Source organism: Sus scrofa, chromosome 5 (genome assembly GCF_054392235.1).
Source record: "Sus scrofa isolate SSC_HxYL_T2T_F1_AM1 chromosome 5, Sscrofa_HxYL_maternal_Yorkshire_Landrace_v2.0, whole genome shotgun sequence".
Lineage (NCBI taxonomy): Eukaryota > Metazoa > Chordata > Mammalia > Artiodactyla > Suidae > Sus > Sus scrofa.
The window spans coordinates 49,546,004-49,558,510 of NC_139387.1; the positions used below are offsets into that span (position 1 = coordinate 49,546,004).

The 12,507-nt window shown below is 39.2% G+C and overlaps 1 protein-coding gene across 8 annotated transcripts in view; it reads left to right on the forward strand.

Moving 5' to 3' along the window:
- DENND5B (DENN domain containing 5B) overlaps window positions 1–12,507 on the forward strand; it is a 293,655-nt gene that overhangs the window by 156,419 nt on the left and 124,729 nt on the right. For 5 of the 8 annotated variants that reach the window (XM_084956381.1, XM_021092090.2, XM_021092093.2 and 2 more), the window contains exons 2-3: window positions 6,463–6,528; window positions 9,513–9,622. In XM_084956381.1, the coding sequence (XP_084812507.1) occupies window positions 9,620–9,622 (3 nt within the window). In that variant the 5' untranslated portion in view covers window positions 6,463–6,528; window positions 9,513–9,619. The remainder of the gene's footprint in view (window positions 1–6,462; window positions 6,529–9,512; window positions 9,623–12,507) is intronic. The other 3 variants (XR_014803666.1, XM_021092096.2, XM_084956380.1) reach the window with 1 other exon arrangement.

The window sequence follows — 12,507 nt, forward strand, 5'->3', positions numbered from 1 at the left end:
GGTGTACTCAAAAAGCGTGCAGAGAAGAAAAGACCCTCTCTATTTATCCCTAATGCAGGTGATGTACCTGTCCCCTTCCCATTGGTCAGGTCAGGTGGCACATTCTTCTCCCTTGGTTAATTTGAAACAAATTGTTACTGGGAGAAAGGGGGGGGTCCTCAGGAAGGCGTTTTAGCTTAAACCAGACAAAATGGAGTAACCAAGAATTCCTTTGATAGAAAAGACATTATGTTATTTTCCACAACTACTTGAATCTGCCCTTTGGAACTCAGGGAAAGTCATGGAGGCTGAATGAAGCCTATTTCCTGCAAACTAGAAATGGGGGGCGTGGAAAGGATTTATACCTAGAAGGCCCCCACAGGGGCCTAGCCTTCATTTCTTCCTTCTGCTCCATAAAGATTCAAAAGGATAAAATAGGTAAGCTGTGTGCTGGGGATACGAAGTGTGGTTACCCGAAGTGTACAACGAAGTGTATCTGCCATAATTTGGTATGGGATGGGCAAACTAGCTCTCTGTGCTAGAATTATGAAAAGCAAGGTAGGAGAGTGAGAGATCCCCACAGGACTGGACTGTCTTGATCAGATCTAGAGCATCAGAGACTGCCTGCCTGGCACAGTACAGGCACACTGGAAATGTTGTTTGAATGAGTTCATATCCTCTTGTCTTTAAAAAACAAACAAACAAAAATGAACAAAACTGGAGTTCCCTCTGTAGTGCAGTGGGATCAGTGGTTACTCTGGAGTGCCTGGGCGCAGGTTCCATCCCTGGCCCTGCACAGTGGGTTGATCCAGCGTTGCCACAGATGTGGAGTAGGTCACCACTGCGGTTCAGATCTGATCTCTGGCCTGGGTACTCCATATGCTAGGGGTGGGGGTGAGGGGCCAAAAAAGAAAAAGAAAAACAAACACAAAACCAAAAACCCTTCCCTCAACTCCATGCTCTCCTCCAATATTATCCTTTCATCATCTTTCCAGCAGAACTCCTGGGAGTTAATTATGCTCTCTGCCTCTACTTCCTCTCTTTGCAGTCTTTCTTGGAGCAACGCCAGACAGGTTTTCACCCCTATCTCTTTGTCAAGGTCACAGTGACTTCCGTGTTGTCAGCATGCTCCTTGTTAAAACATTTTCTTTACTTGACTTCCATGATGCTTCTGGTTTTTCTCTAATCTCACAGGCTTCTTTTTCTCATTTACCTTTTTGCCAGTTCCTCATCCTCCTCCCAGCCTCTTAATGTTCCTTGCGTCCTCTAGGGCTCTGAGCCTAGCCTTCATTTCTTCATCTTCTTTCTTCCTGTCTTCATTTCCTAGGTGATCTTATCCAGCCCTGTGGTGTTAGATAACCTCTATTTGATGTTGACCCCTGAGTTTCTAACTTTTCCCCTGAATTTAAATCTGTGTATCTGAATGCTTACTCAGAATTTTTCTTGGATATCTAATAGGCATCCTAGACTTAACATGTCTAAAATGGAATTCTTTATTCCCTGACACTCCCACTCCCCACCCCAGTAAAACCCCCTTCTTCTCAACTGTTCCGTGTTTCAGTAATAAGCTACATCGTTCATCTAGGTGTTTAGACCACAGTCCATGCTGTCATGGTATCCTTCTTGACTACCCCTTTCTCTCATCTCATCCAGCAGCAAGTCGTAGATTTTATCCCTTCATAGTATATTTAGAGTCTTCTCACTTCTAGCACCTTAGCGCTCTCTGTAATCCCTGCTGCCGTCTTCTGCCTTGACCGTTGCAGAAGCCTCCTAACTGACCTCTTTGCTCCCGCTCTTTCTTGCCCACTGCTGTCTGTTCTCTCAGCCGCCGGGATGATCTTTTTAAAACAAAGGCACTTCTCTATTTAAGACAGTCCAGTTACTTGCTGTGATACTTAGCATAAAGTCAAAAGTCCTCACCATGGCCCACAAAGCCCTGTTTTATCTGGCTCCTGGTTACCTCTCCGACCGCACCTTCTACCATGTAACTCAGGTGCATCCATGTCCTGGTCTCCTTGCTGCAAGGAGAATAAGATCCCAGACTCTGAAGCCACACTGCTTAGGTTTGAATTTTCTAGTTATCTGACATTGGACTCATGATACTGTGCCTCAGTTTCTACATCTATAAAATGAGGACAGTAATAAGACCTACTCCGTGGAGTAATTATGATGGTGAGTGAGTATATGTAGAGCACTTAGAGTAACCCCTGCCTGCAGTAGGCTCTCTGTGTTAGCTATGTGGCGGCTATTATTTCATCAGGTCTTGACCTCTACGTCCCTGACTCAGAGATGATTTTTTTTTTTTTTTTTGGTCTTTTTGCCATTTCTTGGGCTGCTCCCACGGCATATGGAGGTTCCCAGGCTAGAGGTCGAATCAGAGCTGTAGCTGCTGGCCTACACCACAGCAACAGCAATGTGGGATCCAAGCCGCGTCTGCGACCTACACCACAGATCATGGCAACTCCGGATCCTTAGCCCACTGAGCAAGGGCAGGGATCGAACCCGCAACCTCATGGTTCCTAGTAGGACTCGTTAACCACTGAGCCATGATGGGAACTCCAGAGATGATTTAAATAGTTGTAGAATCGTTGGAATGAGTAATGAATACGAAGCCTCCTGGGAGACCTGCTTGGTCAGCTTACTGTGGTGTAGAGACAGCACGTGTGAATGTCACAGAAGTGCCCCTTCATTTTAGTTTCCACCCTGAAGGTGCCCACCCCCCCTTCTCTTTCCCTAGTCAGTCTCTTGAAGGACCCACTGCTGTTTAGCATTCCCTCTCCCACCTCCTGCTCGTGCCGGTTCAGATCTTTGGAGGCCTGTAGGGGTAGACATGGGGAAAAGAGTTATCCCACCCTTATATCTTCCCTTTTTCTTTGCCTCAGTATGAATTTCATAGGCAGCATCTGTAGTTTCTCCATATATTCCTCTCACCTTTTGTCAGAATACTGGGGAAAATTTACTGAGTATTCTGTGTGTGTGTGTGTGTGTGTGTGTGTGTCTGTGTGTGTGTGTGTGTGTGTGTCTGTGTGTGTGTGTGTGTCTGTACTTAAGGGAGAAAAGGAACAAAATGAAAAAGGGCAGGGCAGAAGAGATGACCTGTTTCAGCTTCCCTTCTTTCATTGTTCCTATCAGCAAACTTTCTTTAAAACATCTAGACTTGATATCCTGCAAGGAGCATGGGGAACAATTAGGAGACTTGGCCTTGTTTTGCAGAGAAAGACCTTGCTCAGAAATAGGCTGTGATGGAAATGGACAGCGAGGGAGGGAACTCACTGGGTGAGTGAGGAGATGTGTATCAGGTGCATTCAGCCTGAGAAATAGCTCCAAGGTTCACAAGTCTCACATCTACTTGTGACCCCGTGCACAAGCCATGGAGACCCCCACGAGAGGCGTGGAGCTGGGGGCAGGGTCCCGACTCCCAGTGCCAATTGCCAGGAAGCATGGAGCTACCAGAAGGCCAGATCTCGTGCCTCAGTGAGCAGAGAGGTGTGTTCCTGGTATTCTGACATCATCTACAAAGAGACAAGAGGTGCAGACTCTTTGTAATATGATAAAGAGATACTTTATGAGGGTTAAGAAATTTTTAGAGCTCAATCCTTCTAGAAATGCCTATATATATTCCAGTATATTATGTAAAAATATTAGTCATGTTTCTTTTGTAATCATACTTTATCTTTTTAAATATATGTGCTATAAAGTGGACTTTGAAATCCAGACTGGTCTAATGGTGATTCACATTATGTGGCTTTGCATGAAGCACTGCACTTATTTCACTGGAAATTCTCTGAATTATTTAGACCATAGTTAATTGGATTTTGGTAATCTGAAGGCAGTGATAAAATAATTGAACCTCTAAATCTATTAATATGATTTTTGCTTAGGTACCATTCTCTATGTAGCTGGCCGGAGTAAATTGACCTGAAATAGCTTTTATATTTTTTCTTTTTTCTTTTTGTTCAGTAAAATCAGAAACAGAGGCTGTATGAAGTAATTGGAAAATATAATGGCAGTGGTAACGCTGACCACAACCAAGAGTTTCCACCTTAACCAGTGCAGGATAGGCTTTAGATAAGACCTGGGCAGAACTTTTAGACCTTTTAATGGATTAGTTTTTATTTGTGTGTGTGTGTGTGTGTGTGTGTGTGTGTGTGTGTGTGTGTGTGTGTGTGTGTGTGTGTGTGTTTCCCTCTCTCTCTCTCTCTTTTTTTTTAAGGGCTGCACCTATGGCACATGGAGGTTCCCAGGCTAGGGCTCAATTGGAGCCATAGCTGCCGGCCTACACCACAGCCACAACAACATCAGATCTGAGCCACATCTGCTACCTACACTATAGCTCACGGTAATGCTGGATCCTTAACCCACTGAGCAAGGCCAGGGATCAAACCCACAACCTCATGGTTCCTAGTCAGATTTGTTTCTGCTGCGCCACAACGGGAACTCCTCATGTGTCTCATTTTTGATTTTTTGTTTTTTTGGGGTTTTTTGTTTGTTTTTGCTTTTGCTTTTTAGGGCCACACCTGTGGCATATGGAAGTTCCCAGGCTAGGGGTTGAATATGAGCCTCAGCTGCAGGTCTATGCCACAGCTACAGCAATTTGGGATATGAACTAGAAAGAGGAAAAGCCCTGAGTATGTATTTAATGAATGAGGTCTGCTTCTCAAATTCTTTCATGTTAGTCCCAATTGTAATGATATTGCCTCCCAGGAGTGTGCGGTATCCTGGAGGAGTGGAGGAGGGGTACCCATTGGGGCACCCTCAACCAAGGATTTTGCACACTGGGTGTATGTGTGGAGGCTGTTTGGGGCCATCTATCACTGATGATGAATGAATGTCATTTCACATTTCTGGCTGTTGCTAAAGACACAGACATCTTCTGTTGTGATTTCAGGGTGCCTGTAGCCATGTATATTAATTCAGTTCCTTTATTCCTTCAGTTCAGGAGTTCCACAGGCACTTTCCCAGCCCTGTTCTTGTTGTTTTTGTGGAGGGAGGGCATAGAAAGTTTCTGTAAACCTTGTTTGGGATCTAGAACTCTTACAATATCCATGGGTAAATAGCCCCCCAGAGTATAATCTTAGCCTGTGCTACTCTCCTGGGGTTATTCAAACCTTTGAGATGTAGACAGGAAGGCTCTCTGGCTATTAGGACCCTACAGTTATCATTATTTGGCTCTTTAAAGGAAAGACTCTGACATCTCTTTTAAAATGTCTAAAAATTGTAGTTATCTAGGTAACCCATAAAAGGCATACAGAAGTTTGAATATTCAGAGCTGCTAAGTTAGTCTAGTGTGAATTTTTTAATAGCCTATGTTCTCACTGTAGCAAACTTCTCCCCAAGAGTTGACACTTCTTGGTTAATAGTTACATAAGAAGATAGTTGATTAATGATATCTCTGTACACCAAACTTCAGTTGGTGTTTGCATGGTGATTTCCAAAAGATTGACTACTTGTAAGATATGTTTCTATTCTTACATTAATATTGGAATGCAATTCTTAAAACAGACTTGATTTTTAGAGCAGTCTTAGATTTACGGAGAAATTGAGAGGATAATACTGAGTTCCTACATACAACCCCCCATACTTCCATCCAACACATTTTTCCCTGTTGTTAACATCTTGGCATCGTTTGATATACATGTTGTAATTAAAACATCAATATGATACATTATTAACTAAAATTTATACTATGTTATATTTCCCTGTGTTTACTTCGTGTCCTTTCTCTGTTGGAGGATCCCATCCAGGACACCACATTACATTGGGTTGTCTTGTCTCCTTAGGCTCCTCTTGGCTATGACAGTTTCTCAGACTTTCCTTATTATGATGAACTTGACAGTTTTGACACATATTCATCAGGTATATTGTAGATGACTCCTCTTGGAAGTCGTCTTGTTTTTCAGCTGATTAGACTGGGGTTATAGGATCGTACAGTAGGTATGATCTTAGAAGAAACTGCCAAACTGTCTTCCTAAGTGGCTGTACCATTTTGCATTACCACCAGCAATTTATGAAAGTTGTGTCTCCTCACATATTTGTCAGCATTTGGTAGAGTCAGTTTTTTGGATGTCACCCGTTCCCATAGCTGTGGAGAGGTTGGGATGCAATTTTCATAGTTTGTCATTTAATCTTACTGTCGTATTTTATTATATCTGACCATGGAAACATTAGCTTTCTCCTGATATTTCTTTTAAATTAGCATTAAGAACGGAATGTGAGCTTTTTCCAGTAACTGTTACAGATGTTTAAATATCATTTCACATGTTATATTAAAATACAATTTTCTCTTCTCTTTGCTTTCTTATTACTAATAGCTTATAAACTATGTACTATTCATGTTAAGCTATTTTCTGTTGATGTTAATGTCTCATGTTTAATTGCTTTTGTTTAATTTTTTTCTCATTTTCCATTCTTCAAAGTCATTTTTGCTTTTTTGTTTGTGTTTCTTTGTTCATAAAGCTTTTTTGTTTCCATTACATTATGTAGTTTTGTACCAATGGCTAGAAGCAGATCGTCATGGCAAGAGCCAAGATGCTGCAAATACGACTTCAGGTAAAAATAAAAATAAAAGCTGAAGTGTAAGAAGTTATTATTTTAATTCACCCCAAGCCCATCATAATTGTTTACTCAGTTTTGCTTAGGCAAAAACTAGGTATTATTTTCTATTTCTGTTCCCTCATTTGCATCTTAATTTTCGTAAAGAACTCATTTGCTCCAAGCCTTGAAAAAATTATTCATTGGTCTTTAAGCTCTCTTGGCAGATATGTCCTATTCTCTTAGGAGGAAAGGCTTAATTGCAGCTTAAGTTTAGTAGGAGGTTACTTGGCACTATCTCTTGGAATTAAGTCTACATGTAGCTGTCATATAGGATATTAATATTTGCACAAATTTATAATCCTTGTTTATTTCAGGATAGTGTTTAAAAAGTGAATTTTAAGTTAAGGATATTTATGTAATTTCCATTTCCTTAGAATCCAAATTCTTAGACTGATTTATTTTTTTCTGCCAAGTCCTAGCAGTAAATTCTAAGTTAGAAGTTTCCGGGTTAAAACTGTGAAGGTTACTTGTTCCCCTGTCTCACATCCCCCAAGGAATCATCTCCAGGTTTCTCTTCTTTGGCACTAGTAGGAATAGCTGCATTTACTCACTTCTAAATCCTTAACAGCGTTATCAGAATTTCTACTTAGTTCTTTTCCAAATTTTCTTCAAAATAATATTTGCCAAGACAGCTGTGTAAATGTAGCAGTGATCTTCCTCCCTTTTAAAGCAGTCTAATCAGTGATGGTGGTGGTGGTGATGGTGGTGGTGGTGATGGTGGTGGTGGTGGTGGTGATGGTGGTGGTTCTGTTTTTCTTTTGTTAGATTTGTATTTTTGTTTTGTGGAGTTTTGTTTTTGTAAAATTCTTTGTCTCTGGAGGTAGTTTTCCTTCTCTCCTCTTGTGGTTGATTCATTGTGCCTCAAGAGGGTGTGGTGTTCCTTAGTTATCAGAACAATTATATTGAAAATGGCACTGTCATGTCTTTTCTGATTTATCTCCTGTCCCATTAATAACATGATAGATGAATAAAGATAATGTTACTATTTTAACCAAACTCAGACAGGAATTCATTAAAAGGTAAGTGTTGCAAGGAGTTATATCTTGAGTTATGTGCTGTTTCTTCTGCCCCTACAGTATCTCATATTTTATTTACATTTTTGAATGATAAAATAAGTGTTTTTGGTATTTGGGGGTGGGCACAGGAGAGGGTTCCTTGATGACCCAGTATTATCTGAGGATATCCTGTTGCTGTGTCACTAGCACAATCAGCAACTTAAACCTTAGAACCAGGAGAAAAAAAATATTTTTGCCATACCTGTGGCATGTGGAAGTCCCCCTACCAGGATCATACTCACGCCACAGCAGTGACAATGCTGGATCCTTAATTGCTTGGCCAGAAGGGAACTCCAGACCAGGAGAAAAATTTTGTTTTGCTTTTTGTCTACTTAAAGTGAACTGAAAAGTAACCCTTTTTTTTTTTTTAATGAAGAAGTGAATAATCTGAAAATTCTTAGTGTTTGTATAAGAATCTAGTGTTAGCTGAAAGATACCACTTACCCTTCCTGAAGTCGACCATGCAGAACCCTGACTGCTGTCTTCAGAGTGGCCCGTGGATAGCTGCGCATTTTCAGTTGACTTTTCCACATTCACATAAGCTAGAAGCATGGCACAGAAATGATAAACTTTCCTTCGGGATGCCTTTAACAGTTTCTCTTCTGGAAATGAAAGTTCTCTATCTCTTAGAAGATGGAAATATGGGGTAAAAAGATGTAGAGATGAAGTGTTTGCCTAAATAAGAGGAATCCAGAGGAAAATTACCTTTATCCAAGCACTTAAATTGAAAGTAATAGGTTAGTTGCTGCAGCAAATCTATTTAAATTATGTGTCCTTATTCAAAAAAACTCTGTGTTTTTTATATTGCAGTCTCCAGCAACATTTTAGAGTGTGATTTTTTTCCCTCCTTCTGTGATCTGTTAAGTTTTGTACTGAAAGGTGTTTTAGTATCCATCTTTTATATTTTTACCAGAGATGGAAATGAGCCTAATTAGATGTCCACATGTGACTCATGTATTACTTTATGATATTTTTTACTTGTACAAATACTGGTGAGTGGTATTTATTTTTTGATACATCAGCTTGTGTTTTACACTTAATTAGAACCTAAAAAGTAGAAAAAGCACAGGAGACAGAATAGTTTTGCTCCCAAGGGCTTCTAATTTTTTAATCTCAACTTTCTGACATTGAGACTTCAAGATCCATTCACATTAAAATATTTTATGAAACCGAGGCATTTAGGGGTTATAGGTCTCATGAGAGTTAATTTGGTCAATGAGGTGAAGAACTGAGCTGACAGCTTTTACTGAATTTTCTTATATATGATAATCAAGGGATAGCTTTTTACCTTGCCAGAATTTTAACAGGTGATGAATTGGGCTTAGAACAGCTTGTCTCTTTTCAGAGGTTAGTGAGCTTAATGTTTTCTGTCTACTAAAGCAGACACTTAGTAATGATGTTTCTGATTCTGTTAATTCTGTTACCTGTAAAAGCATGGAGATGCAGTCATGTTTACTAGAGATTTTGGTAGGAATACAAGCAAAGTTGCCTCTTTGGGGCTCTGCAGCATTTGGTCTATACATGTACAAAGTTTCGGGATCTTAAGTACAATTAACTTAATTCAGGTTGTTTCTTTAGTGAATTAAATGTTTCTAAATAGAGGACAATAATTAGGTTACAAGCAAGGATTATTTTAACATTTCTTGATTTTTAGTATCAGTTGTCTAGCCAGGATTTTAAAATTCAGTTTCTGAAGTTTTAAATGGAGATCTCTTATTAACAGTTCCTTTTCAGTTATCCATTGAAAAATTTACAATTCAGACAATTAGAGATAGAAATTGAATGAGATTTCAACATTATCAGTCAGTGTATCTACAAAATAAAACTATGACATGCTTTTGAAAAATTTCCAGATATTAACTAATTATTAATTATCTGTTATAGGTGAAAATTTTGACCAGAGTCCTTTGAGAAGAACATTCAAATCCAAAGTTCTGGCCCACTATCCTCAGAATATAGAATGGAATCCTTTTGATCAAGATGCAGTAAACATGGTATGTGGGATTTTTTTTCTCTTCAGCCTTCTTTTTAAGATGACAGTAGTAACTATATTTTCAATGTCTACATTATTTCATTTAATTTAACCCTTTATTTATTTGTTTATTTTTTTGTCTTTTTTTTTTTTTTTTGCCATTTCTTGGGCCGCTCCCACGGCATATGGAGGTTCCCAGGCTAGGGGTCGATTCAGAGCCATAGCCGCTGGCCTACGCCAGAGCCACAGCAACGCAGGATCCGAGCCGAATCTGCAACCCACACCACAGCTCACGGCAATGCTGGATCCTCAACCCACTGAGCAAGGCCAGGCATCGAACCTGCAACCTCATGGTTCCTAGTTGGATTCGCTAACCCCTGAGCCACGATGGGAACTCCTTAATTTAACCCTTTAAATAAACAACTCTATAACATAATATTTTCTTCATTTTAGAGATATGGAAAATGAAGCTCAGAGAGGTTAAGTAACTTGCCGGGGGTCCCCGTAGCTAATAAGTATATATAACAGACCCTCAAAGCCCACTTTCTTTTCTTCCTATTAAGCTTTGTGATGAATTTATATTAATGAACACTTAGATGCTTTGATGACTGTGATATTATTTTGTTTGCCTGGTGAGGAGCTGGATGGAAGGAGCATGATTACAGTTTTCATACCTTAAGGAATGTGGTATGATGGGTCTGTAATTTATCATGTTCACAAAGTAAGGTAGGAAAGGAACTTCCGTGCCTCATTTAGACATTAGTAGGAATTTGTTTATGAAGAATTTGAATTAATGTAATGAGTTACCAATAGTAATTTGTAAGTCTCTTTAGAGATTCTTAGAAATACAGTACATCATAATTTTCAGGTCATTTAAGAATGGTTCTGCTTAGAAGCCTGGATAATATTTTGCACCTCCATCACCTCTGAGATTATAAAATTCAGAGGGCCCTAAAGTACACAAATCAGCGATTAGGCGTGATAGGCCCAGAAATGATTAAAGGTGGACTGAGACACTGATAGGTGTGGTTCTTTTTGAGTTTTAAAGGTATAGCCCAAAGACCCCATTATGATGTAATACTGTAAGGGAAGAAAATAATATTTAGTAGATGCCTCTTAGACACCCTCATATACATGCTTTCACATACATGCTCACATGTACCCAGTGAGGAGTCTTAGTCCTCTTTTACAGAGGTTAAGTTATTTGCCCAGAGTTATATGGGGAGTCTCAGAGATTAAATCCAGATCATTTCTTACTTTCTAGCTCACTTTTTTTTCCCTATCTGCATGCTGTCTCCCCCAAAGAAAAACTAAGTAACTTGGTTTTGACCTGGCCCAAAGTGATATGGGTCCCATAGGACCTTTTTCGTATTTCTGTGTCACAGTAAACCCCTTCCAGTCCAGGCTTGCTCCAAAGAGGGAGTAGCAGGGAATTTTTCTAAGGACAGATGCCTAAGGCACTTGGCACTTGGACTTTGCTTCTTCACTGAGCACAGTGTAGTTATTCCTCTAAATGTTGCCCTGTACGGAAATAACATGAGATGCCATTTTGCTGGAAGTTAATGCGTGGGGCCCAGCCTCATCTTTGAAGACAGCACTATCGATGTTAAGTAGAACACAACTGTTAGTTATATTTATGAGATGTGAAGGAGTCAGACAAGCTTCTGACTAAAATAGTTGGCAAACAACAGTGACAAAAAATAATTTATCAGCTGCTTGTGCTAGCAAATTACTGGAAAGATATTAAAGAGTGTATAAATGAAGCAATGGAAAAATGGATAAGAATATAAGTAAGATTATAATACTTAATTTTCTTAAGTTAATAATATATTTTTAAGTACAAATTATTCTGTGAGAAATCCAGAAGTCCAAAATTAGGTTCTTACTACAACATGAAACCACTATCATTTGGAACAAAATGCCACATTTGATGTATTTCATTTCTTTTAATCATTTGGATGGATTAATAGTAAGATATCTGTGATAGCACTTGCCTCTATGTGCATAACAGTCACCTTTAAAGCAATTATTAGCTTCCTTGATCTGTCTTTGATATTTTCTTCACCCTTTGTCTCTGAGTTATCTTCTGTAAGCAGAAACGTTTTTCTCTGAAGAATGGACATGTAGGTTTGTTTTAGTGCTTAAGTACCATACAGCATTTTGCTTATTGCCGCAAATCTAAAAGGATTTGCTGGTAGTCCTTGAAAATCACTGAAAAGCATCCCATTAAACTAGTCTGCATTTGGGTCATAGATTTACTGCCTTTATTTCCTCTTTGATTTATTAGTAAGTGCATTTGTATGAAGCTATAATTTATTCTCACCTAAAGATACAAAGCTTTGTTCTTGCCTTTGAGCAAAACCCCACTCCAATAAGTTATCACCTTTTATAATATCACTCGTTCCTCTAACAAAGTGGAGCTTTTAAATGAGGGTCATTAATTTCACACAAATTAAGTACCCCAAAGCAGTGAAAGTTTGTTAAATTAAAAAAATTCCATGTGCATGCATGATATATATGATGCATATATAACAGAAAATAGATACGTGGCGTGTGAAATTGTTTCTGATTTAGTTGCTTTTATGTCTCTTTTGGTTGTGGAGTCACAGACTTTTGTGGGAAAAAAAACGGAAGTATCATAAAACAGAGAGAACAAAACAACAGTCGTATACCACTACTTAGAACTAACACATGTCAACATGTGACAAATTTGCTTCAGATCCACACCTTTCCTCTTTTTTTGAATTATTCAATGAATTTTATTACATTTATAGTTGTACAGTGATCATCACAACCAAATTTTATAGCCTTTCCACCCCAAACCCTCAGTGCATTCCCCCACTCCACAACCTGTCTCATTTGGAAACCATAAGTTTTTCAAAGTCTGTGAGTCATTATCTGTTCTGC